The sequence below is a fragment of the Saimiri boliviensis genome, chromosome 19 (genome assembly GCF_048565385.1).
Source record: "Saimiri boliviensis isolate mSaiBol1 chromosome 19, mSaiBol1.pri, whole genome shotgun sequence".
Classification (NCBI taxonomy): Eukaryota; Metazoa; Chordata; class Mammalia; order Primates; family Cebidae; genus Saimiri; species Saimiri boliviensis.
This window is the reverse complement of record NC_133467.1, coordinates 30,624,846-30,650,884: the sequence shown is the minus strand read 5'-3', so window position 1 is coordinate 30,650,884 and position 26,039 is coordinate 30,624,846. Positions and strand designations below refer to the sequence as shown.

General features: G+C 42.0%; 2 protein-coding genes across 3 annotated transcripts in view; one reads left to right on the top strand and one right to left on the bottom strand.

Annotated features, from left to right (window-relative positions):
- Positions 1-12,519, top strand: part of SDHC (succinate dehydrogenase complex subunit C) — a 41,928-nt gene extending 29,409 nt beyond the window's left edge. Inside the window, exons 5-6 of one of the 2 annotated variants that reach the window (XM_003937990.4) lie at positions 5,983-6,146; positions 11,763-12,519. In XM_003937990.4, the coding sequence (XP_003938039.1) occupies positions 5,983-6,146; positions 11,763-11,867 (269 nt within the window). In that variant the 3' untranslated portion in view covers positions 11,868-12,519. The remainder of the gene's footprint in view (positions 1-5,982; positions 6,147-11,762) is intronic. The other variant, XM_003937993.4, reaches the window with a different exon arrangement.
- Positions 12,520-14,077: 1,558 nt separating this feature from the next.
- CFAP126 (cilia and flagella associated protein 126) lies at positions 14,078-19,088 on the bottom strand. Its single transcript, XM_003937994.3, has 5 exons — positions 19,019-19,088; positions 16,986-17,048; positions 16,735-16,815; positions 15,168-15,344; positions 14,078-14,499 (listed from the first exon to the last, which is right to left on the bottom strand). Exons 1-5 carry the CDS (start codon positions 19,043-19,045, stop codon positions 14,314-14,316), a joined length of 534 nt encoding a protein of 177 aa, XP_003938043.1. The 5' UTR covers positions 19,046-19,088; the 3' UTR covers positions 14,078-14,313.
- Between the last annotated feature and the right edge of the window lie 6,951 nt (positions 19,089-26,039).

Here is a 26,039-nt window from a genome sequence, read left to right as displayed (position 1 = left end):
TGTCAAAATTTCCTCCATTTGTTCTAACCTGCTAATTTTTAATTTGGCTTTCTGGGCCTTAGATTTTGATTATTAGAAGACGTTTTGCTGTCTATCTTCTATACTTTAGTTTCTTGTAATTTTGACAAGCCTGAAGACCAGGTAGGCCTTGAGCTGTAGAAAATGCACCAAGAGTTCTTGTCATCTTTGAGATCTCTTGAGAGATGTTATAGTTACTTTTCAGTCTGCTACATGATCATTTCTTTTTCTACTTAAAATAATCACTGTTAAGGATTATAAAAATTAAATACTCTATTTGAAATTCCTAATACAGGCCTGGTGGTGATTATTATTTACATTAATAATTGGAATAGTTAACCGCGTACCTCTCAGAAAATGTGTGATTATTTGTAGTTAAAAAAGTCCTTCTCAGCCCTTCGTATTTCACAGCTGCATCTTAGTCCTTGTATTACCAGGATGAGATGACCTGGCAAAACTCCCACCAGAAGAGAAAATGCTTCTCAGAAATGCTTTACTTTACCTAATTGCATGAATACTCTTGACCTCGAGAGAGATTGTGGGGAAGCAGATGGGCAGTATACATCATGATGAGATTAGTGTGACAACACTATAAATAAAAGAACAATCACGTGCTGTCACACTGAGTTTTAATCATCAGTCGGACAACTTCATGAAGGCTCTTTTAGATGTTTTCTTTTCATTTGTAGTGACATCTGCAGGGGCTTGCTAGGAAGAATTGTCTGAGAGAGCTTATGATGATTTCTGGAAGTGACAATAGGACTTGCTGACAGTCTGCACAGTTCCATATATAGCACTTAACTGCGGTGGAGCCAGCAGGAACTGGTCTTGGCAGTCAAGCAAAAGCATCGGTTAATTTTTCTTAGTGATTAGATAGGACAGCTTCAGTGGCTTTATTTTCCCAATTGAAATTGTTTAACTGTTAGAGGACTCTTTCCTCGGGCACTCAGGTTCTAGGAGTAGGGTCAGTTTCCTGATTCCCAATATACTGAACATCAGAGGAGAATTTTTAAAAATCTCATATTTAATTCTCATATGTTTTTCACTTGCAATGATGAAAGCTTTGGCTAAAATAACTTTCAGTTGAATTAACTGATTAATATTCCTGTCTGAAGAGGTGGAGCCTTTTTTGAAATATTAGTGAGGCAGTCAGCCAACATGATCTCTCTCCTAATTATATCTGAGTTGGAATCTGGTAATGATCCCGGATCTCCTTGACCTCCCAGAAATTTGTATAAAATTTTTTTCCCCTGATTATAAGAACATATTGCAAATAATGAAAATATTATAGAAATATATACTTAGAGGCTGGGCACGGTGGCTCATGCCTGTAATCTCAGTGCTTTGGGATGCTGAGGTGGGTGGATCACGAGGTCAGGAGTTTGAGACCAGCCTGCCCAACATGGTGAAACCCATCTCTACTCAAAATACACAAATTAGCTGGGTGTGGTGGTGAACACCTGTAATCTCAGCTACTAGGGAGGCTGAGGCAGGAGAATCACTTGCATCCGGGAGGTGGAGGTTGCGGTGAGCCGAGATTTGTGCCACTGCACTCCAGCCTGGGAGACAGAGCAAGACTCTGTCTCTCAAAAAAAAGAAAAAAAAAAAAATTCTAAAGAAGAACGCTGTGAAGAAAAAGAAAGAAAGAAAGATATACTTCAAAAAGTTACCCATAATCCTGCCAGTCAGAAATAACCAGTATTCTGTGTATATCCAGAGACTTTATCATTTTATGTTTTTTGCTTAAGGACTCAATCCATCAGAAAAATACCACCTAATTCAGATACAACTATTGCTATAGCCATTATTTACTAAACATTTACATAATTATTTAACCCTCATAATAATCTGAGAAACAGGAATATCTTCATTTAAGAGCTTAAGAAACTGAAGCAGACAAGGTGGATGGGAGACTGAGGCAGGTGGATCACCTGAGGTCAAGAGTTTGAGACCAGCCTGGCTAACATAGTGAAACATCGTCTCTACTAAAACTACAAAACAATTAGCCGAGTATGGTGGCACATGCCTGCAGTGCCAACATAAAGCTCTGAAACTTCAAGAGCCACACAGATGCCTTAGATATCTGGGCAAACTCAGCCCTGATCTATGCACCAAATGGGACAGCAGGCTCATGGCTGAGTCCCAGGGATGGTCACTCATACCAATACTAACCAACAGAAGACCAGACCCTGATATGATGTTATCCTAGGATAATACCACCTACTCCCAAATGACTTACGGGAGTTAAAACTCATGGAAATCCTAGGGATGTGAGTAAACAGTATCTTCAGCTTTTGTGTTTCCTGTGAATGATACAGAATTATGTCAATTAGTTTAATCAATTCAAAAAGAGAAGACTGTTTCTAAATAAGTCAGATGTCTTCAAAATCGTTCTACTACTACATAGCCCCACACCAATTTTTTCTTTTCTTTTTTTTTGAGATGGAGTCGTGCTCTGTCACCCAGACTAGAGTGCGGTGACACGATCTCGACTCACTGCAACCTCCACCTCCCAGGTTCAAGAAATTCTCCTGCCTCAGCCTCCAGAGTAGCTGGGATTACAGGCATCCGCCACTGTGCCCAGCTAATTTTTATATTTTTAGTAGAGATAGGATTTCACTGTGTTGGCCAGGCTGATCTCGAACTCCTGACCTCGTTATCCACCTGCCTCAGCCTCCCAAAGTGCTGGGATTACAAGTGTGAGCCACTGTGCCTGGCCCAACGTTTGTTTCTTAGCCATAGAGTAGACTTTATTTTGTTTTTTAAATCATTCACGTAGGCTGGGCACAGTGTCTCAGAACTATAATCCCAGTGCTTTGGGAGGCCAAGGCAGAAGGATTGCTTGAGCTCAGGAGTTAGAGACCAGCCTGAGCGACATAGCAAGACCCTGTCTTTATGAAAAACAAAAACAGGTGGGCTTCATGGCTCATGTCTATAATCCCAGCACTTTGGGAGGCCGAGGTGGGCGGATCATGAGGTCAAGAGTTCAAGACCAGCCTGGCCAACATAGTGAAACCCCGTCTCTACTAAAAATACAAAAAATTAGCCAGGCGTGGTAGCGGGTGCCTGTAATCCTAGCTACTTGGGAGGCTAAGGCAGGAGAATCAATTGAACCCGGAAAACGTTGGTTGCAGCGAGCTGAGATTGTGCCACTGCATACCAGCCTGGAGAGAGTGTGACTTCATTGCCAAACAAACACATCCACATAAATGAAATTTAAAAATATTTTTATTTCATTCTCAAATAACCATACATTTTTTTGGTTTGTTTTTAAAACGAAGTTCTCACTCTGTTACCCAGGTTGGATTGCAGTAGCACAATCACAGCTCACTGCATCCTTAACCTAACAGGCTCAAGTGATCTGTTCTCCTCAGCCTCCTAAGTAGCTGGGACTACAGGTGCACACCATTTTGCCCAGCTAATTTTTTAATTTTTATTTTTAGTAGAGACGGGGTCTCATTATGTTGACCAGGCTAGTCTTGAACTCCTGGGCCCAAGCAGTTCTCCCACCTTGGCCTCCTAAAATGCTGGGATTACAACCATGCCCAGCCAGTCATAATTACTTACTAATGGGATGTATATGCTGTTGGATATTACCCAGCTCCTCAAACCTTAGAGATCAGATTGGACACTCCACCCTCATTTCTTGTTCCACACTGATTTTCACACAGTACTTCCTTTTTGTTGAAAATCCAGCTTTGCAAAGTTGTGATCATTGAAAGAAATCTACATCTAATGTTGAAACTGGACTACCTTGAGCTAATAATGGTTCACATTATGTCCAGTAGATGTTAAGTAACACTGTGTTTCATTTGAATATGTAAAATGTCCTGTTGAACCTGTGAGTTTGCTATAGGCAGCTTGATGTACAGTTTGGAAACCACAATTCTAGCAATGATCTCAACCTGTCAGATCAGGGTCTCTGGGAGTTGTGGTGTGAGTACTCTTTTTTGCTTCCCCGAGATATTTTTGTTGATTGTGGGAAATAACTGGCCTTTTCTTTCTTTCTTTTTTTTTTTTTGAGATGGAGCCTCACTCTGTTGCCCAGGCTGGAGTCCAGTGGTGCGATCTCAGCTCACTGCAACCTCCACCTCCCGGGTTCCAGCAGTTCTCCTGCCTCAGCCTCCCAAGTAGCTGGGATTACAGGTGTGTGACACCACGCCTGGCTAATTTTTGTATATTTAGTAGAGACCAGGTTTCAGCATGTTGGCCAGGCTGGTCTTAAACTCCTGACCTCAGTCTGCCTGCCTCGGCTTCCCAAAATGTTGGGATTACAAGCATGGCTCACCTCACCAAGATGACATCTTATTTCTAATTTGTGTTTCATATTTGTTAATCATCGGTGGTCGATAGCCACTGAGCCCCAACAAATAATGCAGCCCTGTCAGACATTAAAATATTCATACTTTTTCTTTCACATAGGGAAATAATCTTCCAAATATATACACATAGCATTTACATTATATCATTATGGTTTTGATTTGCATTTCTGTGATGGCTAATATTGTTAAGCATCTGTTTATTTACTGATTGGCCATTTATTTATCTTCTTGGAGAGATCTCTATTCAGATCCATTTGTCATTTTATTAATTGAGTTGTAAGAGTTCATTATATTTTCTGGATAAAAGTTCTCATGATTTGCAAATATTTTCTCCCATTCCTTTGGATTGTCTTTTTACTTTGTTGATGGTATTATTTGCGTACAAAAGTTTGTAATTTTGATGAAATCCAATTCATCTGTTTTTTTCTTTTGTCATTTATGATTTTGGTATCATCTGTGAAACCACTACCTAATTCAAGATCATGAAGATTTGTTTCTATGCTTTCTTCTAAGAGTTTTATAGTTTTAGCTCTAATATTTAAAATGTCTCTAATTCATTTAAATTTAAATTTTTGTGTGGTAGAGATTTGAATGATTTTAAATTTTTTCTCTCTTCAGAGGTAGCAACACTAGAAAATAAAGATAAAAAATAGGCCAGGTGCAGTGTCTCATGCTGGTAATCCCAGCACTTTGGGAGGCCAAGGTGGGCAAATCACTTGAGGACAGGAGTCAAGTGACAGGCCAGCCTGGCCAACATGGTGAAACCCTGTCTTCACTAAAGGTACAAAAATTAGCCAGGCATGGTGGCATGCATCTATAACTCCAGCTACTTGGGAGACTGAGGCACAAGAATCACTTGAACCCAGGAGGTAGAGGTTGCAGTTGCAGTGAGCTGAGATCGAACCACTACACTCTAGCTTGGGCAACAGAGCGAAAGTCTATCTCAAAAAAAAAAAACGGAACCTAATTTTTTTTTCTCATTCTTCTCTGGACTGAGTATACTGTTTTTACCTTTTCTTACTTAGATGATCAACTAGATGATATACCAAGGCATTAGTTACTTCTAAACTGGCAGGTGAAGTTTTTATAGAGAGGGATGTTGAAAGGAGGAATAACGTACTAAAACACATGGCACATTTAGTTTATGAACAGATCCCAAGTAGCCTGTTTCCCACTATAAACTTGTGCATGAGTTTAAATCTTCTCCATTTCAAGGCGGGGTGTGGTGGCTCACATCTGTAATACCAGCACTTTGGGAGGTGAAGGTGGGCAGATCACTTGAGGTCAGGAGTTTGAGACCAGCCTGGCCAACTTTGTGAAATGCTGTCTCTACTAAAAATATAAAATTTACCTGGGCATTGTGGTGGGTACCTGTCATCCCAGCTACTTGGGAGGCTGAAGCAGGAGAATCACTTGAACTTGAGAGGTGGAGGTTGCAGTGAGCCAAGATTGTACCACTGTACTCCAGCCTGGGTGACAGAATGATACCCTCTCTCAAAAAAAAAAAACAAAAACAAAAACAAAAAAAAACTTCTCCATTTCAAAATGGTTTAGAATTGTGCTATCATGCAACCCAGTTTTATGTGTCATATTAGTTGTAACTTGTGAGCACCTGTGATGAGCTACTTGGTTTTCTCCTCAGGGGTCTCTCTTTTTGGCATGTCAGCCCTGTTACTCCCTGGGAACTTTGAGTCTTATTTGGAACTCGTGAAGTCCCTGTATCTGGGGCCAGCAGTGATCCACACAGCTAAGTTTGCACTCGTCTTTCCTCTCATGTATCATACCTGGAATGGGATCCGACACTTGGTAAGTTAATTGGGGATTTGCACATTTTCTCAGTGAAGCGGGTGGGGAGGCTAGGAGGATTCTCTCCTTCATTACTGGGTTTAGTACTGTTCTTTTTTGTTGTTGTTTCAGAGGTGGAGTCTTGCCCTGTCACCCAGGCTGGAGTGCAGTGGCATGATCTCAGCTCACTAGAACTTCTGCCTCCTGGGTTCAAGCGATTCTCATGCCACAGCCTCCCAAGTAGTTGGCATTATAGACGTGTGCCATCACTCCTGGCTAATTTTTGTATTTTTAGTAGAGACAAGATTTCGCCACGTTGGCCAGACTGCTCTCGAACTCCTGGCCTTAGGTAATCCACCCACCTCAGCCTCCCAAAGTGCTAGGATTACAGGTGTGAGCCACTGTGCCCGGCTAGTGCTGTTCTTAAGGTTAGTTGTGACTCAGGGTACTCTTGGGGAAAGCTAAACAAGTTCCTCTGTGCATTCTCTGGCAGTCCTGCTGGTCGTGTAGCTGAGCAGTGATATAGGCTTCACAGATACTTGCAGAATTTCATTGTGAACTCTTCCTTTTTAAGAGGGATATTATTAAAAGAGATCCCTGAAGGCATAGAAGGCATGTTTATTAGATAAATATTAATTGGTACCTATTTATGTGTCCGGTACTGTTGTAGACACTGGGGATTCAGTTATGAGCTAGATAAACATTGTTGATACTTTCATTCTTATGTTCCTGTTGACCCAGAGAAATGCTTCTGACAGGACTCAAATAGATTACCTTTTGTTATCTAGACATTATATTGCATTTTTGCTTTCAGCTATTGGACAGAACAGACCAACTTTAACAGCAACTGGGTGCCAAGAATCCCAGGTTTTAATATCGAGTTTAGGAATCTTGTAATGGAGTGAAAACCATCCATGTTGCCTCCTATGTGACCTCATGGTCAGCTCAAAACTGGTTTCTAAAATTAGCCAGATATGGTGGTATGCACCTGTGGTCCCAGCTATCTGTAAGACTGAGGTGAGAGGATCGATTGAGCCCAGGAGGCAGGGATTACAGTAAGCTGAGATCATGCCACTGTACTTCAGCTTGGAGGACAAAGTGAGACCACATCTCAAAAAAAAAAAAGAAAAAAAAGGCTGGGCTCAGTGGCTCACACCTGTAATCCCAGCATTTTGGGAGGCCAAGGAGGGTGGATCATAAATAAAATCAAAATCAAAATCTGGTGTCTTTCTTTTTTTTCTAAAGAAGTTAAAGTTTAATCAAGCCTACTCCAGGTCAGAAATCAGTCCCTCCTCTAGAATTTTAAGATTTCATATTTTGGCTGGGCACAGTGGCTCATACCTGTAATCCCAGCACTTTGGGAGGCCAAGGTGGGCAGATCACCTGAGGTCAGCAGTTTGAGACCAGTCTGATCAACATGGAGAAACCCCATCTCTACTAAAAATACAAAATTATCTGGGCATGGTGGCACATGGCTGTAATCCCAGCTACTCGGGAGGCTGAGGCAGAGGTTGTAGCGAGCTGAGCTCGTACCATTGCACTCCAGCCTGGGTGACAAGAGTGAAACTCCATCTCAAAAAAAAAAGTTTCATATTTTGTAGTCTCCCTAGTTTTGCTTCCAAGAAGATAATTGAAATTCAATTCTTGGCTGGGTACAGTGGCTCATGCCTGTAACCAGCCCTTTGGTAGGCTGAGGTGGGCAGACCACTTGAGGTTGAGAGTTCGAGACCAGCCTGACCAACATGGAGAAACCCTGTCTCTACTAAAAATACAAATTAGTGGGGCATGGTGACGCATGCTTGTATCCCAGCTACTCAGAAGGTTGAGGCAGGAGAATCACTTGAACTCAGGAGACGGAGATTGTGGTGAGCTGAGATTGTGCCATTGCACTCTAGTCTAAGCAACAAAATGAAACTCCATCTCAAAAAAATAAAAATTAAAAAAAAAATTCAATTATTTCTGTATTTTCGTTACTTCTGAACCTAAGCCAACTCTCAGATGGATGCTTTTGCCTTAATTTGACTTTGTATTACTTCTGAATCATAGCCTTAGAGACAAATACTTTCTGGATTTTGGTCTGGTCCAATAGACAGTTTAATGGAAAAAAAAAAGTGAGAGACTAAATGACTTATCAAATTAAGTGTCTGTATCAACTGTTCCCTGGGGCAGTGTTCAGTTTGATTTAAAATGACTTTCACTTCCCTGAGGGGGAGGGGGTAGAGAGGGAGGACATTTCCATTAATGACTTCCTATTCCACAGAACAAAGCTCTGTAAAGAAAATCAGCTGATCAGCTTCCTCTCTTCATATTTTGGCTCAGGCATAGACTTGCCCTATATTTGTCTTTGTCTCAGAATGGTTGGGGTGGGGGGGGATGTGGGGAGGTTTTACAAAATCCCAGAACTTACAGCTTTTCTGTCCTGGTTCCTGGCTGTGATGGTAATCTCTTTGTTGAGAGAAGTGAGGAACCTGAAGGCCCTTAAGTCTGCTTTTATTTCTTCTTCTAGCAAGTACTGGTTCTGAGTGTGGGACAGGATTTTATGTTTTCTGTGACAGCCTGTAGTTTTTGACCTCTGAACTTGATAGTTGACTTGCCAGAAGATCTCACGGGGGAGTGCGGAGTAGGATTGATAATAAAAGTCTAGGAGATTTTAGGCTCTGTGGCATTCTAGGGGATATCCCCACCTACCACCACTACCCAGTAGGACTCAACTGTTTATAAAACACTGTTCCTGTTTAAGCAAAACAACTCTGGAATTTACTTGACTTCTAATCTGATCTAGTTAGAAGCTATTTGAGGGTTGAGGTGGAAGCATCTTCTCCTCTTGATTTTTTTTTTTTCTTTTCTGGGCTCTCTCCATCTTTTCTCTGAACTGACGCCTAATTTAGGCAGTTTTACATTGAGGCTGTGGGCGTATGTGTGTATGTGTGTGTTAAGACAGCCATGTATGTATGTGGGAAGTGTGGAAAATGAAGACTACTTTTGCCCCAGGGACTCATTTAGTTACTTATAATGTAATATTAATATGTTAATATCCCTAGGACACAAGAGAGTCAAAGTTAGCGTATTGTTAAATGTGGGGCCAAGGGTGTGGTAGCTCACACCTGTAATCCTAGCACTTTGGGAGGGGGAGGCCAGCGGATCGATTGAGCTCAGGAGTTCAAGACGAACCTAGGCAACATGGCGAAACTCCAGCTCTACCAAAAAGACAAACAAATTGGTGGGGCATGGTGATAGGCTCTTGTAGTCCCAACTACTTGGGGAGCTGAGCCAGGAGAATTGCTTGAACCTGGGAGATCAAGGCTTCAGTGAGCTGAGATTGTGCCACTGCACTCCAGCCTAGGTGGCAAAGTGAGACCCTGTCTCAAAAAAAGAAAAGGAGTGAGGGCTGGGCAAGATGGCTCACACCTGTAATACCAGCACTTTGGGATGCCAACGCAGGAGGATTGCTTGAGCCCAAGAGTTCAGTACCAGCCGGGGCGAGACGTAACAAGACTCTGTCTCTATTTGTTAATATTAAAAATAAATATGTGTTTTAACTCAGTGGTAGAAAACCAATTTAGTAGTATGCTACCAACAAAAAAAGAAATTTAAATAGAATAGAATATCTAGGCTGGGGCTGGGTGTGGTGGCTCACGCCTGTAATCCCAGCACTTCGGGAGGCTGAGGCCCGTAGATCACTTGAGGTCAGGAGTTCGAGACCAGCTTGAGCAACATTGTGAAACTCCATCTCTACCAAAAATGCAAAAATTAGCTGGGCATGGTGACGGGCACCTGTAGTCCCAGCTACTTGGGGAGCTGAGCAGGAGGATTGCTTGAACCTATGAGGTCAGGTTCAAAGCTTCAGTGAGCTGGGATTGTACCACTGCACTCCAGCCTAAGTGACAAAGTGAGACCTTGTCTCAAAATTTAAAAAGCAGGGGGTGGGTTGGGTGAGATGGCTCATACCTGTAATCCCAGCACTTTGGGAGGCTGAGGCAAGAGGATTGCTCGAGCACAGGAGTTCAATACCAGCCTGGGCAAGGCATAACAAGACCCTGTCTCCTTTTTTTTCTTTTTGAGACGGAGTCTCTCTGTGCCATCCAGGCTATAGAGTGCAGTGGCACAATCTCGGCTCACCACAACCTCTGCCTCCCAGGTTCAAGCAATTCTCCTGCCTCAGCCTCCTGAGGAGCTGGAAATAGGTGCCCACCGCCACGCCTGGCTCATCTTTTGATATTTTTAGTAGAGGTGGAGTTTCACTATCTTGGCCAGGCTGGTCTGGAACCCCTGACCTTAAATGATCCGCCCACCTCGGCCTCCCAAAGTGCTAGGATTACAGGTGCGAGCCACTGCACCCAGCCTATTTTTTAAAATTAAAAATAAATATGGGTTTTAACTCAATGGGTAGAAAACCAATTTAGTGGCATGCTATCAACAAAAAAAGAAATTTAAATAGAATAGAAAATATAGGCTGGGGCTGGCTGGGTGTGGTCACTCATGCCTATAATCCCGGCACTTTGGAAGGCTGAGGCAGGTAGATCGCTTGAAGTCAGGAGTTTGAGACCAGCCTGGCCAACATTGCAAAACCCCATCTCTAATAAAAATACAAAAATTATCTGGGCGTGATGGGACTCACCTGTAGTCCCAGCTACTCAGGGGCCTGAAGCAGGAGAATCACCTGAACCTGGGAAGCGGATGTTGCTGTGAGCCAAGACTATGCCAGCTGGAGAGGCCGGGTGCAGAAGTTCATGCCTGTAATGCCAGCTCTTAAGGAAGTAGAGAGGCAGGAGGATAGCTTGAGCCAAGGATTTCAAGACCTGCCTGAAAGTATAATGAGACCCCATTCTCCACAAAAAGGAAAAAAAAATTTTTTAATGAAATATATTTTATATATGACATATATAAATATATATGTGTGTGTGTGTGTGTGTGTGTGTGGCACCACTCAGTAATGGTAAATATTGTTTTATCTATTATATATAAATATCTACTGGGTTCCAATTTAAAAGGTATTTCTTAGTAGAGTCACAGTCAAAGCAAAATTGAGAAATAGTGTTCTAGATCAGAGTATCCTTTAGAAATACTAGTTCTCTAATAAACAGAGTTTTCCTCTATAAAAATATTCTGTAACTGACTGTATCTAGGAAATCATGCATATTATATCTCTCTTTTGGAGATTCACAGTATGCATTAATAAACTGTTTAGAAAGTCTTCGCAGTTAAATGTTTACGAACTTTGACCACAGAACTGTTTTTGCCCCATATAATGCTTTCAGCATTCTGAGGAACAAGCGTTTGGAAGAACACACTTTGAGAAACATTAATATAGACATGTGGTCATGAGGAAAAGTTGTATCTATTCAGTCTGGAAGCTTTTGTATACCACATAGGGCCTGTGGCATTCTAGAGAACATTCCTCCTACCATCACCACACAGTAGAACTTGATTTTCTGTCATTGGAATAAGTGGATAATAGGTTCCATATTGTGGGTTTTGAGAAAGGTAGAGGTGGGGCATAAGGGTAGAAATGCTTTTCTCTAGACTTATGCTGAGAGGAGGTGTCTATTCCTTTAGGTAGAATTACTTTCTGAGGCAGAACTGTAAGTGTCCTGGTTACTGAAATTCCTTTTTTTTTTTTTTTTTCTCTATCCACAGATGTGGGACCTAGGAAAAGGCCTGAAGATTCCCCAGCTATACCAGTCTGGAGTGGTTGTTCTGGTTCTTACTGTGTTGTCCTCTCTAGGGCTGGCAGCCATGTGAAGAATGGAGATTCCCAGCATCATCTTCCTACATGTCATTACATTCACCCGTCTTTCTGTTTGTCACTCTTATCTCCAGCCTCGGAAAAGTTATCCTTACTTGTTTAGATCCTTTTGTGCTTTCAGATACCCTTGGAGCAGTAGAGTACCTTGTAGACCATAATAGTGGAAAAGGGTCTAATTTCCCCCTTGTTTCTAAAGATGAGGTGGCTGCAAAAAGTCCCCTGTTATGCCCACAGCTTGCCTACTCTGGGCCTAGAGGCAGTTATTCCCTCTCCATATTGGGCTTTGATTTATGCTGAGGGTCAGCTTTTGGCTCCTTTTTCTTGAGACAGTGGAAACAATGCCAGCTCTGTGGCTTCTGCCCTGGGAACTGGGGGTGAGGCTTTGGGTGCCACTGCCTGTGGGTTGCTGGCTTAAAGGACAATTCTGTTCATTGGTGAGAGCCCAGGCCATTAACACCTACGCAGTGTTATTGAAAGAAAAGAGGTGGGGGTGGAGGAGAATTAGTCTGTCCCAGCTAGAGGGAGATAAAGAGGGCTAGTTAGTTCTTAGAGCAGCTGCTTTGAGGAGAAAATATATAGCTTTTGACACAAGAGGAAAATCCAGAAAATTATCATTGAACATATTAAAGATTATTTCTTTTTCTTGCATTTCCAGAAAAGCCTCCTAATTTTATGCTTTTTTATCCAAATCATATACCATTTTTTTCTGAAACTGAATTAAAATACTCATTTTATCTTTGACTCTCCTTGAAATCTAGAGAAACCAAGAAAATGGCTGTTGGGAAGGGACCAATTTCCTCCTCTTCCCTTTGGTCTTCAGTTTTCCTACATCTCATAACTGGAAAAATTTTCAGGGAAATGAAATAGAACTTAGCCAGAGATTTAAGTATCACAGAGAAGCCTCAGAGAAGGAAGAAGAAAAAGAAGTGATGCATGTAGAGTGCTTTTGAGTTATAACAGGCACCAAAATCCCATTAAGGACTGATTATAAGCTTAATGGTACAATTCAGCAAATTATGATTCAGTCAGAGGCACAGAGGACTAGTGTTGATGATAGTTAAGGGATGATGACCTGAAGATACAGGCTTAGGGAGAAAGGAGAATAAAGATTAAAAAAAAAAGAGACGGGATTGTTGAAAAGCTGGCAAAAAATGTGTAACGAGAAAACTTGCTGCTTTTAAAATCCATATAGGCCAGGCTTTAGCAGGCATGCTGTTTGATAGTTTTTGGAAACTCTGGAATGACCTATCTCATCTGTCACTTTGAGTTGTTGGCCAACCAGTTAAAGTGTGGGTTGAAGAGGGGAAATAGTAACTGGCTGGCATCAGTTGGATAGGAAGACCTTACTTAAGGTGTGGACCTGCTGCTTCAGTAGTCTTCATTCAGGGTCCCAAATAGTATTTGGCTTTAAGTAATGATTGCTTTTCTGTTTTTACTAGAGGGGCTCTGGGAAGTCCTTGTACCTTTCCTCCATTTTAAACGATTTGTTCTCTACTTTGTCCTTGGAATTAGGGACAAGTGATCATGAGAGAACACTTCGTCATTGGGACTGGGAAAGGTTTGGCAAGGGCATTAAATTTAACAGCCAGTGCCAGGAAAATGTAAAATGAGGTCAATGATAAACAGATGTTGGAGGCTAGAAAATGGGTAGGGCAGTTGAATTTTTTTGGTGCTTTCTTACCATTTGGGTGTTTGAAGCATGGTAATGGGTGGGTGGGAGGTGTGACAGAGCATCATGCCTTAAATTTCTACTTACCATCTTTGTTTTTCTTCTCTGTCTTCCAATCACTTTAATATCTTCAATTTTCAAACTGTATTTGTACTTGTGCTTAGATACAAAGTCTTACACAAGCATAGTTATCTTCTCCTTTGGCTTTCTCTACCTTTTCTTCCCCACCTCCAAACACACATACACATATTCTGTTCAACAATTCTGTTTCTGATTTCAAAGTCATTAGTTGTACGTGCTCAGGATAAAAAATGAGTGGGTAGGGGTGAGGGACTGGTTTTTTGAGATTCCGCCCTCTTTCCATGATTCAGACCAACTTTGTCTTGGTCATTTCTGGAGTATAACTGACTCAATTCTTGTAAAAATGTGTTCCACCCAAACCACCGTACGTTTTTTCCCTACTTTATTTCCCCCACCTTCTTTCCCTTAATTGTGTTACAAGAGGCAGCCATAGCAAGAATAGAAAATCCAGATCAGTAAGATTCAATAAAAAATGTTTAATTTCCAAATTTGCTTTTACTCCCACCCCATAATTTCCCTGTTCTACAGTTCTGCCTGGGGGCTCTTGTTTATTTCACTCAGTCACTACAGTATACAGGTTTTTCAGTGTGTGGCTACCTTGTCCTTATGAAGTTTAAGGTTTGTGTTTCTGGACCTCAGCTAGCTTAGGCCCTGCCCAGAGTTCTAGCATACGTGGACTTCTAGGTGGGCTCTTAGGATTTTGCTGGGCTTTGGGGACCTGGAGTATGACCTGCAGAGGGGTGTGAGCTTTGGAGTTCATCTGGGGAATTGAGGTTGGCAGCTGGGGAGCGTGGAATTATGGTTGGACTTGGCGCTTGTTGTACAGTCTTTGTGATAGACTTCTTCCTGAGTGTCTTCTGACTGTCTGGATCATGGGACTGTCAGTGGTAGAGTGGAACAGACAGTCATGTCTCTGGTCAGGCCCAGATCATTCCCAGTACACCTCAGGATCCCAAACTCCCTTTCTCCCCATACCATGGGCAGTAGATCAAGTTTCAAATAAGAAAATTTGTGGCTCAAGCCTGTAATCCCAGCACTTTGGGAGGCCGAGGCGGGTGGATCACGAGGTCGAGAGATCGAGACCATCCTGGTCAACATGGTGAAACCCCGTCTCTACTAAAAATACAAAACATTATCTGGGCGTGGTGGCGCGTGCCTGTAATCCCAGCTACTCAGGAGGCTGAGGCAGGAGAATTGCCTGAGCCCAGGAGGCGGAGGTTGCAGTGAGCCGAGATCGCGCCATTGCACTCCAGCCTGGGTAACAAGAGCGAAACTCCGTCTCAAAAAAAAAAAAAAAAGAAAATTTGAATTTGATTTCTCTAATTACCCACCCCCACTTTGAGATGAGATCATTTTCTACTGTTCAGGGTAAGACGTCCTTAGCCCATCCCTTCAGGCCTCAGAAGGTGATTAGGGACTAGTCAGGATAAGATGAATTGGTTAGAGGTCCTCCCTGCTGGGATAGTGGTGGCATAACAATATACATTTTTTGAGGTTGAAAAGAAATTGAGAACTGGGTTTGGGGTTAGATGGGAAGAACAGATACCTTGCCTAAGATTTCGGGACGCAGCCCATTGGAGGCCTTGAGTAAATCAGGATTTTTCTGTATCCATTTGGTAAGGGAGGCAGCACCAGCAGTTGTACGGGAGGTCAGCGTCACCCGAGCAGGGGGTATCTTCAGAGGCATTTGCCAGGTGCCCATGAAGGAACCCCAAGGATTTGCCTAAAAATGAAAAGCGATACCTCAATAGGGCTTCTCACTCCAAGTAACTGGCCAATTGACAGAACCTCTGTTCATCTTATTTCCGTCCTTTACCTTCAGGAATGCATGGTTATGAAACAAGACTGAAAGCATAATCTTCCCGCTCTTCCTTACCCACCTCCCTCATTTAGGCTTTGCAGGCCTAATTTTTTTTTTTTTTTTTTTTTTGAGACGGAGTTTGACTCTTGTTACTCAGGCTGGAGTGCAATGGCGCGATCTCGGCTCACCGCAACCTCCGCCTCCTGGGTTCAGGCAATTCACCTGCCTCAGCCTCCCGAGTAGCTGGGATTACAGGCACACGCCATCATGCCCAGCTAATTTTTTAAAAAATATTTTTAGTAGAGACGGGGTTTCACCATGTTGACCAGGATGGTCTTGATCTCCTGACCATCAAGACCATTGATCTACCTGCGCAGGCCTAATTTTTTCATCCCCTTCCCTCTGCCAACTTAAATTCAGCATCCTTAGGCTGGGCCATGTGGCTCATGCCTGTAATTCCAGCACTTTGGGAGACCGATGCTGACAGATCACAGGTCAGGAGATCAAGACCATTCTGGCTAACATGGTAAAACCCTGTCTCTTCTAAAAATAAAAAAATTTAGCCGGGAGTCCCAGCTACTCGGGAGACTGAGGCTGTAGGCCTAGCTACTCAGGAGATTGAGGCAGGAGAATCACTTAAACCCAGGAGGTGGAGATTGCAGTGAGCCGAGATTGCACCATTGCACTCCAGCCTGGGTGACAAAGCGAGACTCTGTCTCAAAAAAAAAAAAAAAAAAAAAAGGTCAGGTGGTGGCTCATTCCTGTAATCCCAGCACTTTGGGAAGCCGAGGCAAGGCGGGCGGATCACCTGAGATCAGGAGCTTCAGACCACCCTGGCCAACATGGTGAAACCTCCTCTCTACTAAAAATACAAAAAAATTAGCTGGGTGTGGTGGTGCGCACCTGTAGTCCCAGCTACTTGGGAGGCTGAGGCCAGAGAATCACTTGAACCCGGGAGTCGAGGTTGCAGTGAGCCAAGATCATGCCATTGCACTTCAGTCTGGGCAACAGAGTGGGACTTGATAAAAAAAAAAAAAAAATTGTGCATCCCTAGGCTGAGTGTGACAGAGGTGTAATCACCTGAAGGCTTTCTTTTTTACAGCTCATTGATCAATTTAAGAACTTGTGAAGGGTGCTAAACACAACTCTATCCTGCTGGATAAGCTGGCTGGAAGTTCAGGGGCTCTCACATTGCAACATAAATTAGATTAAACTTTAATTTTTCAGATAATGGCTGTGAGAGACTGCAAATCTCCCAGTTCTGTGCCTCAATTGTTTGCCTTTCTTGATAGGAATGAAGCTAGTATCTCACCTTGGAACGGGGCACAGAAGGCAGTAGATGACCACGATCATTGGCAATAAATTGAGTGTAGCCTTCATGGGAAGAGATGCACTGGGGTGCAAGTGGAAGAGAGAAATGTTTATTAGTGAAAAAAGAAAGTATTTGGGGAGCTTGAATTAAGGATGTGGTCAGAGAAGGATATGAGAATTTAGAGAAGTCTAAAAGGAGTTAAGTGGCAGGAAGAACATGAGACTCTTGTAGTTGCACTGAATATGGAATACCTCTTTTGTCGGCTTAGCGGGAGACCAGTTCTGCAGATATTTGGATGAGAAAGCCTTTTCATACTGTGGAGAGAAAGATAAGTATCCTTTTGAAGCTTCAAGGCCCCAAACCCAGGAATTGACTAGGCACAGTTCTTTAGATTTGAAGACCAAAGACCTGACCAACCACGTAGGCTTTAACTCACTATGACAAGGGTGTAATTTGTTTGGTCTAGATGTGTGCTGTCCAGCATGGAGCCAGTAGCCACATGGAGCTGTTAAACACTTGAAATATGACTAGTTCAAATTATTGATTGAGGTGCTTTATAAGTATGAAATACACTGAAGGCTGGGTGCGGTGGCTCACACCTGTAACCAGCACTTTGTGAGGCTGAGGTGGGTGGATCACAAGGTCAAGAGATCGAGCCCATCCCGGCCAACATGGCAAAACCCCTTCTTTACTAAAAAAAAATACATAAATTAGCTGGGTGTGGTAGCACATACCTGTAGTCCCAGCTACTTGGGAGGCTGAGGCAGGAGAATTGCTTAAACCCAGGAGGTGGAGGTTGCAGTAAGCCGAGATTGCACCACTGCACTCTAGCCTGGCGACAGAGTGAGACTCCATCTCAAAGAAAAAAAAAAATACACTGAATTTTGAACGTTTTTTTTTTTTTTCTTGTTTTGTTTTTTTGAGAAAGGATCATGGTCTGCCACCCGGGTTGGAGTCAGAGGTGTGAATCCTAGCTCACTGCAGCCTTGGATACCTGGGTTCAAGCAATCCTCCTCCCTCAGACTCACAAGTATCTGGGACTACAGGTGCATGCCATCTTGCCCAGCTAATTTTTAAATTTATTTGTAGAGACAACGTCTCACCATATTGCCCAGGATGGTCTCAAAGTCCTGGCCTCAAGCGATCTTTCTGCCTCAGCCTACCAAAGTGTTGGGATTACAGACATGAGCTACCACATCCAGCAGGTTTTGAAGATTTAGTACAAAGAATGTAAAATGTCTGATTATAATTTTTTCAATCAATACTGATTACATGTTTAAATAATATTTGGATATATTGGGTTAATTCAGCGTATTTAATTTTTTCATGTAGCTACTAGAAAATTTAAAATTACATTTGTGGCTCACACTCTTTGTTGGGCAGCACTGGTCCAGATCAGGAGTTGGTAAACTATTGCCTATGGGCCATATTCATATTGCTGCTTGTTTTGGGATGGCCTGAGAGCTAAGGATGATTTTTATAGATGAACATTTACAATTGATTCAGTAAAATGGAACAACTTTGAATACCAGTTAAGTGAAATTTTTTCTCACCCCCCCAAAATTCCATTATTTTCATTAGTAGTACAAAAATTGTATTCAGTTATATTTTGAATTTGTTAAACATTTTATGGAAAAATGTTTTTCTCTATGTAAGTAGCTACATAATATTTTTGACTTTGCCACTTGGCCTGCAAAGCCTAAAGTTTTTACTCTCTGCCCTTTTTTTTTTTTTTTTTTTTTGAGACAAAGTCTCACTTTGTTGCCCAGGCTGGAATACAGTGGCACGATCTCAGCTCACTACAATTTCTACCTCCCAGTTCAAGTGATTCTCTTGCCTCAGCCTCCTGAGTAGCTGGAACTACATGCATGCGCCACCACGCCCAGCTAATTTTTGTATTTTTTAGTAGAAACAGGATTTCACTATATTGGACAGGCTGGTCTCGAACTCCTGACCTTGTGATCTACCCTCCTTGGCCTCCCAAAGTGCTGGGATTACAAGTGTGAGCCACCACGATAAGCCTCCTCTCTGCCCTATTACAGAAAAAAAAAAAAAAAAAAAAAAAAAAAAAAAAAATTGCCACCTTCTGGTTTACACCCTACAAATTTAACCCAGAGATACCTTTGGATCTTCCCTGGGCTCTCTATCCTGAGGAGGTAAAATATTATCTCACCCCACTTTCAGCTATCTGTTCAAAGATCAGAATCCTATGAGAGGGGACAGTCCAAAGATAGAATCTGGAAAACAAAAGTAAACATTAAAGCAATGGAGAATGTGAACTTACCTGGTTGGCACTGTAGTTAGTGGCCATGATCTTGTGCTGTTTACACTTGTTGCTTGGCAACTGCAGAATGCAACCTCCTGGGACTACCTCCCAATCAGCAGGGGCTGCCTTTCCCTCCTATTTATTATTCACTTCCTTGGCTCACACTACCCCCATTTGTTTTCTCTGGAAGTTAGATTCATTTTCATTTTAGAGATGGGAAAGACTGAGTAAATGTGAGAAAACTAGCTGAACAGCAGCTACTTTTTTTCTGGCACAATTTACCCCTTCTTAAGAACTTACACATGACCTTTGATTGGTGTTTTTAACCTCTTTAACAAACCATGTAACCTCAACAGCTGTGTTTGTTGGACAACACAGTGTAACATACCACAGGCTGTAAAGCCAGATACTGGGGTTTGAATCCTTATTCAACATGGGAACATAAGAGCTATATAACATTAAGCAACTGACTTGCCTTCATTCATTTCTTTCTTTTTTTTTTTTTTTTTTTTTTTTTTTGAGACGGAGTCTTGCTCTGTTGCCTAGACTGGAGTGCAGTGGGGCAATCTTGGCTTACTGCAATGTCCGCCTCCTGGGTTCAAGCAATTCTCCTTCCTCAGCCTCCTGAGTAGCTGGATTACAGGTGCGTGCAACCACACCTGGCTAATTTTTGTATTTTTAGTAGAAACGGGATTTCATCATGTTGGTCAGTCTGGTCTCGAACTCCTGACCGTGTTATCTGCCCACCTCGGCCTCCCAAAGTGCTGGGATTACAAGCATGAGCCACTGTGCCCGGCTGCCTTTCACTAAATTTCTATCAACTCATTTGAATCATGGAGATAATAAAGCCTGCTTTTACAGGATAAGCGAAATAAAATGAATAAAGTGTCTGGACAATACCATAGCATAGTAGGTATTCAATACTGGAGAGATCCTGTTTATAAGACCCACTGCTTTGTTTTCTCAGGCAGAATGACAAAGGAACAATATTTAAAAAACAACTAACTCAAATCTGTCCTTAGAAGGAAAGACATATCTTGTCCTTGATCCTTAAATAATTTCTTCTATCACTCTCTAGAAGCACAGTGCCTAAGAACACAGGTGTTTAGTGTTGGCTGGAATAAAATAGAATCAGGTACTGGTGCAGGGAAATTGAGCAGGGATGAAGAGAAAGTCACAGAGTGGAAAACATCAGGTTTGGAGAGTTCACTGGGAGTCCTGGGACATAAGCCTAATATTTGTGGGACAAATATGAAGCTTATCTAAAATGGTACTGTAATACCCATCTACAAGGTGGTTAGGAGAATTAATGAGAAGAACTGTGCTTTGTGAATTGTAAAGTGCATTTATATATAAGGTGTTAAGATCAAAGGGAAAAACTAGGGAATAAGTTGCCCAAAGATACAGATAATTAGGACCAGGAAAGCGTTATAAATTATATCCGTCAGTCCCTTCTCTTTTCCTTCTTCCCCCAGAATCCTCATCTTAACCAACACATCAAGTGTAAGAACACTCGTATACTTCCGCATATGGAGGGAAGAACAGCTCTTGTTTTATAGGCTCTGGAGTTGATACCTGGATAATGTGAGATCTGGAAGGAACTCGTGTGCTTAGTCCCCGTGGTTCTTATCACTCTAGAGCGGTGGAAGAGAGAAGAGGTTTATTTTTTTGAGATGGAGTCTTGCTGTGTCACCTAGGCTGGAGTGCATTGGGTCACTGCAACCTCTGCCTCACAGGTTCAACCAATTCTCCTGCCTCAGTCTCCCCATAGCTGGGTCTGCAGGCATGCACCACCATGCCCTGCTAATTTTTGTATTTTTAGTAGAGATGGGGTTTCACCATATTGTTCAGGTTGGTTTCGAACTCCTGACCTCATGATCTGCCTGCCTTGGCCTCCCAAAGTGCTGGGATTACAGGTGTGAGCCACTGCGTCTGGCCAAGAGAAGAGTTATTTAAGGGCCAAGGACTGTCTTTGCTCTAGGATATCCATTTTGGCCCTTTAGGCAAACTGCAGTGATAGGCTAGCATCATTTCTCTTAGAATTTGTCTTCAGTTGGTATGCTTCCCTCTGCTTTTTTGATAAGGATGTAATGATATATGATGACTGCACTCATTTTGAAAGTTAACTAGTTTTTATTTAATTGAAAAAGTATGGCTACTTGGCCTCAAGGACTTAAAAAAAAAAAAGAAAAAGTAGGTTGGGCATGGTGGCTCATGCCTGTAATCCCAGCACTTTGAGAAGCCAAAAGGTGGGTGGATCACCTGAGGTCAGGAGTTCAAGACCAGCCTGGTCAACATGGTGAAACCCCGTCTTTACTAAAAAAAAAAAAAAAAAAAAAAAAAAAAAATATATATATATATCTATATCTATATATATATATATATATATATATATACAAAAATTAGCTGGGCATGGTGGCATGGGTCTGTAATCCCAGCTACTCAGGAGGCTGAGGCAGGAGAATCGCTTAAACCCGGGAGGTGGAGGTTGCAATGAACTGAGATCGTGCCATTGCACTCCAGCTTGGGCAACAGAGCGAGATTTGGTCTCAAAAAAAAAAAAAAAAAAAAAAAAAGAAAGAAAGAAAGAAAAAGAACAAGTAATGTACATGGAAAAAAGTTTCATATTAACAAGATGTTCAGTGAATAGCAAATCTCCATTTGATTTCAACTCTCAGTCTTGCTCCTCAGAGGCAACTACTGTTACCATTTCTTGTGTCTCCTTCCAGAAATATTCTATGAATACAAACACTAATGACAGAAAGCTGTCCACATTGCTTTTTGATTTGCTTTTTTACTATCTTGGGGATTATGTTTTGATCATAATATTCTATTTTGGGATGCACCATAGTTTATTCAGACCCATATGGATGACCATTTAGGTTATTTATAGTCTTTTGCTATTAAGGACATTGCTGTAATGAAAAATCCCTATGTATCTTTATGAACATACATGTATTTTTATGTACATATGTGATGTATAGGATATGTTTTTAAAAGTACATTGCAAAGTCAGAAATGTAATTTTATGTACATGTGTTATCTATAGGATACATTTTAAAAAGTGCATTTAAAATTAGTAGATAATGTCAAATTACCACTGAAAGACATTGCACCAGTTTGTACTTCTACCAACAGCCTATTTGTGGCTAGTTCTCTCTTTCTTTTCAACACCATTATAGTTTTTCTATTTTTTTCAGTCTAATTTTAATTGAACTAATAGAACTAATTAATTGAACTAATAGAACTAATGTTAACTGAGCAGTCACTGTGTACATGCCAGGCACAGTTCTAATTGCTTTATTACATTTTCTCAGTTAGTTCTCAATCCAACCAAGGAAACTGGAAAATACACAGTGAGGAGTAGAGCCAGATTTAATCCCAAGTATTCTGACTCTAGAGGCAGCAGTTTTAACCATTATATCATATTGCTTTCTTTTTTTTTAAAGATGGGGTTTCACCATGTTGGTCAGGCTGGTCTTGAACTCCTGACCTCAGGTGATCCGCCCGCCTTGGCCTCCAAACTGCTTGGATTACAGGTATGAGCCACCATGCCCGGCCTATCATATTGCTTCTTAAGCTGTAGGCTGAACATGGTATACAATTTTATTTTTATTTATTTATTTTTTAGATGGAGTCTTGCTCTGTTGCCCAGGCTGGAGTGCAGTGGCACAGTCTCAGCTCACAGCAACCTCTGCCTCAGCCTCCTGAGTAGGCGGGATTTGTGCCACTACTCCCAGCTAATTTTTGTATTTTTAGTAGAGACAGGGTTTCACCATGTTGGTCAGGCTGGTCTCGAACTCCTGATCCTCCTGATCTGCCTACCTTGGCCTCCCACAGTGCTGGGATTACAGGCATGAGCCACAGCACCTGGCCTTTTGTTTTTGTTTTGAGACAGGGTCTTCCCTGTCACGTAAGCTCTGGAGTGTAGTGGTGCCATCAATATCCTGGGCTAAAGCGATCCTCCCACCTCCGCCTCCCAAGTAGTTGGGACTATAGGCATGAGCTACCATCCCCAGCTAATTGGGGAGGGGAGGGGAACAGTTGTAGAGATAGGGTCTTACTGTGTTTCTCAGTCTTCTTGTCTTGAACTTCTGGCCTCAAGTGATTCTCCCGCTTTGACCTTTCGAAGTGTTGGGATTACAGGCATGAGCCACCACATCCACCAACATGGTATATCATTGTTTTAAATTTGCATTTCTTTAATTAGAGTGTTTTTGTATATGTATAAACCCTTCCTATTGGCCAGGCACAGTGGCTCATGCCTGTAATCCCAGCACTTTGGAAGGCCAAGGAGGTTGGATCAACTGAGGTTGGGAATTCGAGACCAGCCTGGCCAACATGGGGAAACCCCATCTGTACTAAAAATATAAAAAAAAATTATCTGGGTGTGGTAGCACATGCCTGTAACCCCAGCTACTTGGGAGGCTAAGTCAAGAGAATCTCTGGAACCCTGGAGGTGGAGGTTGTGGTGAGCCAAGATCGTGCCATTGCACTCCAGCCTGGGGGCAACAAGAGCAACACTCTGTCTCAAAAAAAAAAAAAAAAAAAAAAAAAAAAAAAAATCTCTTTCAATTTTAATTTATTTTTCCTGAAAATGGCCTTTGATGTCTTTTGTCACTTACTATAGGGCTGTTGCCTTTTTTTTTTGAGACCAGGTTTCTCTCTGTCACTCCAGCTGGAGTGCAGTGGCACAATCTTGGTTTACTGCAACTTGGCCTCTCGGGTCCAAGCAATCCTCCCACCTAAGCCTCCTAAGTAACTAAAACTACAGGGATGTACCACCACCCCCAGCTGATTTTTTTGTTTTTTTGTTTTTTTTGTTTTTGTAGAGACGGTGTTTCCTCATGTTGCCCAGGCTGGTCTTGAACTCCTGGGGTCAAGCCATCTGCCCACCTCAGCTTCCCAAAATGCTGGTATTATAGGCTTGAGCTACTGTATCCAGCCTGTTGATCATTTTTATTAATCTATTTGAACTCTATATATTAAGGAAATTAGTCCTTTGTCAGATATGTTGCAAACATTTCCTCTAGTTTGTCGCTTACTTTTGTTTGGTTCGTGGCTTTTCTGGGTTTTTGGGTTTTTTTTGGTTTTGGGGTGTGTGTGTGTGTGTGTTTGCAATGGACATGTTTCTAGTACTTATGTAGTCAAATGTGTTACTCATTTTTTCTTTTTTTAAACATGATCTTGTACATATATATATATATATATATATTTTTTTTTTTTTTTTTTTTTTTTTTTAAGATGGAGTATTGCCCTGTCGCCAGGTTGGAGTGCAGTGTCGTGATCTCAGCTCACTGCAACCTCTGCCTCCCAGTTTCAAGTGATTTCCTTGCCTCAACCTCCCAAGTAGCTGAGACTACAGGCGCATGCCCCACCACGCCCGGCTAAATTTTTTTTTGTATTTTAGTAGACAGGTTTCACCTTGTTGGCCAGAATGGTCTCAATCTCTTGACCTTGTGATCTGCCAGGTTCGGCCTCCCAAAGTGTTGGGATTACAGGCATGAGCCACCATGTCCAGCCATTACTCATTTTTTCTATGCTCTGGATTTTATGCTTTGAATGGCTTTTTGTAAAATGCAATGTTTGAAAAATAATTCACCCCGGCTTCAGTTTTTACATTTTATATTTTTGTTCCTGCTGGAATTTAGTGAATATAGACAAGGTTATGCTTCAGATGCCCTAACTAGTTGTCTTGACATCATTTATTGAGTAAGTTGTTTTCTACTGATTTGAAATACCACCTTTAATGTATTCTCTAACATATTGTGGTCTGTTTCTGGATCCTCTAACCTGTTGTTCTGGAGAGAAAGGTGATTGTTTTAGATTACTTGTCTCTGTAATCTAAAATCCAGGTCATAGGGCGGGCACAGTGGCTCATGCCTGTAATCCCAACACTTTTGGAGGCTGAGGCCAGTGGATCAGTCGAGGTCAGGAGTTTGAGACCAGCCTGGCCAATATGATGAAACACCGTTTGTACTAGAAATACAAAAATTAGCTGGACATGGTGGCACACGCCTGTGGTCCCAGCTACTTGGGAGGCTGAGGCAAGAGAATCTCTTGAACCTGGGTGGCAGAGATTGCAGTGAGCCACGATCGAGCCACTGCCCTTCAGCCTGGGTGACAGAGCGAGACTCAGTCTCAGAAAAAAAAAAAAAAAATCCAAGGTACAATCCTGGCTTGATCCTATGTGAATTCTTCCATTTAAGATTTCACATGGCCGGGCGTAGTGGCTCATGCCTGTAATCCAAGCACTTTGGAGGCCAAGGCAGGCGGATCACCTGATGTTGGGAGTTCAAGACCAGCCTGACAAACATGGTGAAACCCCATAGTTAAAAAAAAAAAAAAAAGATTTCACAGACAATAGGAATTGTAATATCAGTAGTAACAGGTAATTGTAAGCTTCTAATAAAAGTGTATTGAATTTTAGCCTTTCTTCATATGAACTGGTTGACTTCAGGTACAGCTGATGGTCTTCTACTAGGACCAGATTTACTTCTTCCAAAGTTGGAAGGGCTCATTAAAGGCCCTATCCTTTATATATGCCTTAAGGTATTTCTTCCATTACTTAAGTTCTCTGATAACTGAAACGAAACCATTAGGAAATCTTTTATTTGGATTGAGATAATCTGCTATTGAAGTACAAGTTTAACCTGTACTCTATAGGTGATGTATAAATTGGACCTAAGTGAAGGCAACCACCAGCATGAGTGCTAGAGTCAGATTGCCTGGGTTAAATTCTGGGGTCTCAGTACCCTTATATGTAAAATAGGCTGGAAAGCAATGGAGTGATCTTGGCTCACTGCAACCTCCACCTCCCAGGTTTAAGCGATTCTCCTGCCTCAACCTCGCAAGTAGCTGGGATTATAGGCACCCACTACCACGCCTGCCTAATTTTTTGTATTTTAGTAGAGAATGGGTTTCACCATGTTGGCTAGGCTAGTCTCGAACTCCTGACCTTAGGTGATTCGCTCATCTTGGCCTTCCAAAGTGCTGGGATTACAAGCATGAGCCACTGCGCCCAACTTAAAATATAAAA

What these genes read in the sequence shown, in the direction of transcription:
- CFAP126 (XM_003937994.3), bottom strand. Translation starts at nt 19,045, where the DNA reads ATGGCCACTAACTACAGTGCCAACCAG. An exon ending in CTAACTACAGTGCCAACCAG is followed by an intron (nt 17,049 to 19,018) that starts GTAAGTTCACAT and finishes TTCTCTCCACAG; the next exon opens with TATGAAAAGGCTTTCTCATC. An exon ending in CTTCTGTGCCCCGTTCCAAG is followed by an intron (nt 15,345 to 16,734) that starts GTGAGATACTAG and finishes TTTCATTTTTAG; the next exon opens with GCAAATCCTTGGGGTTCCTT.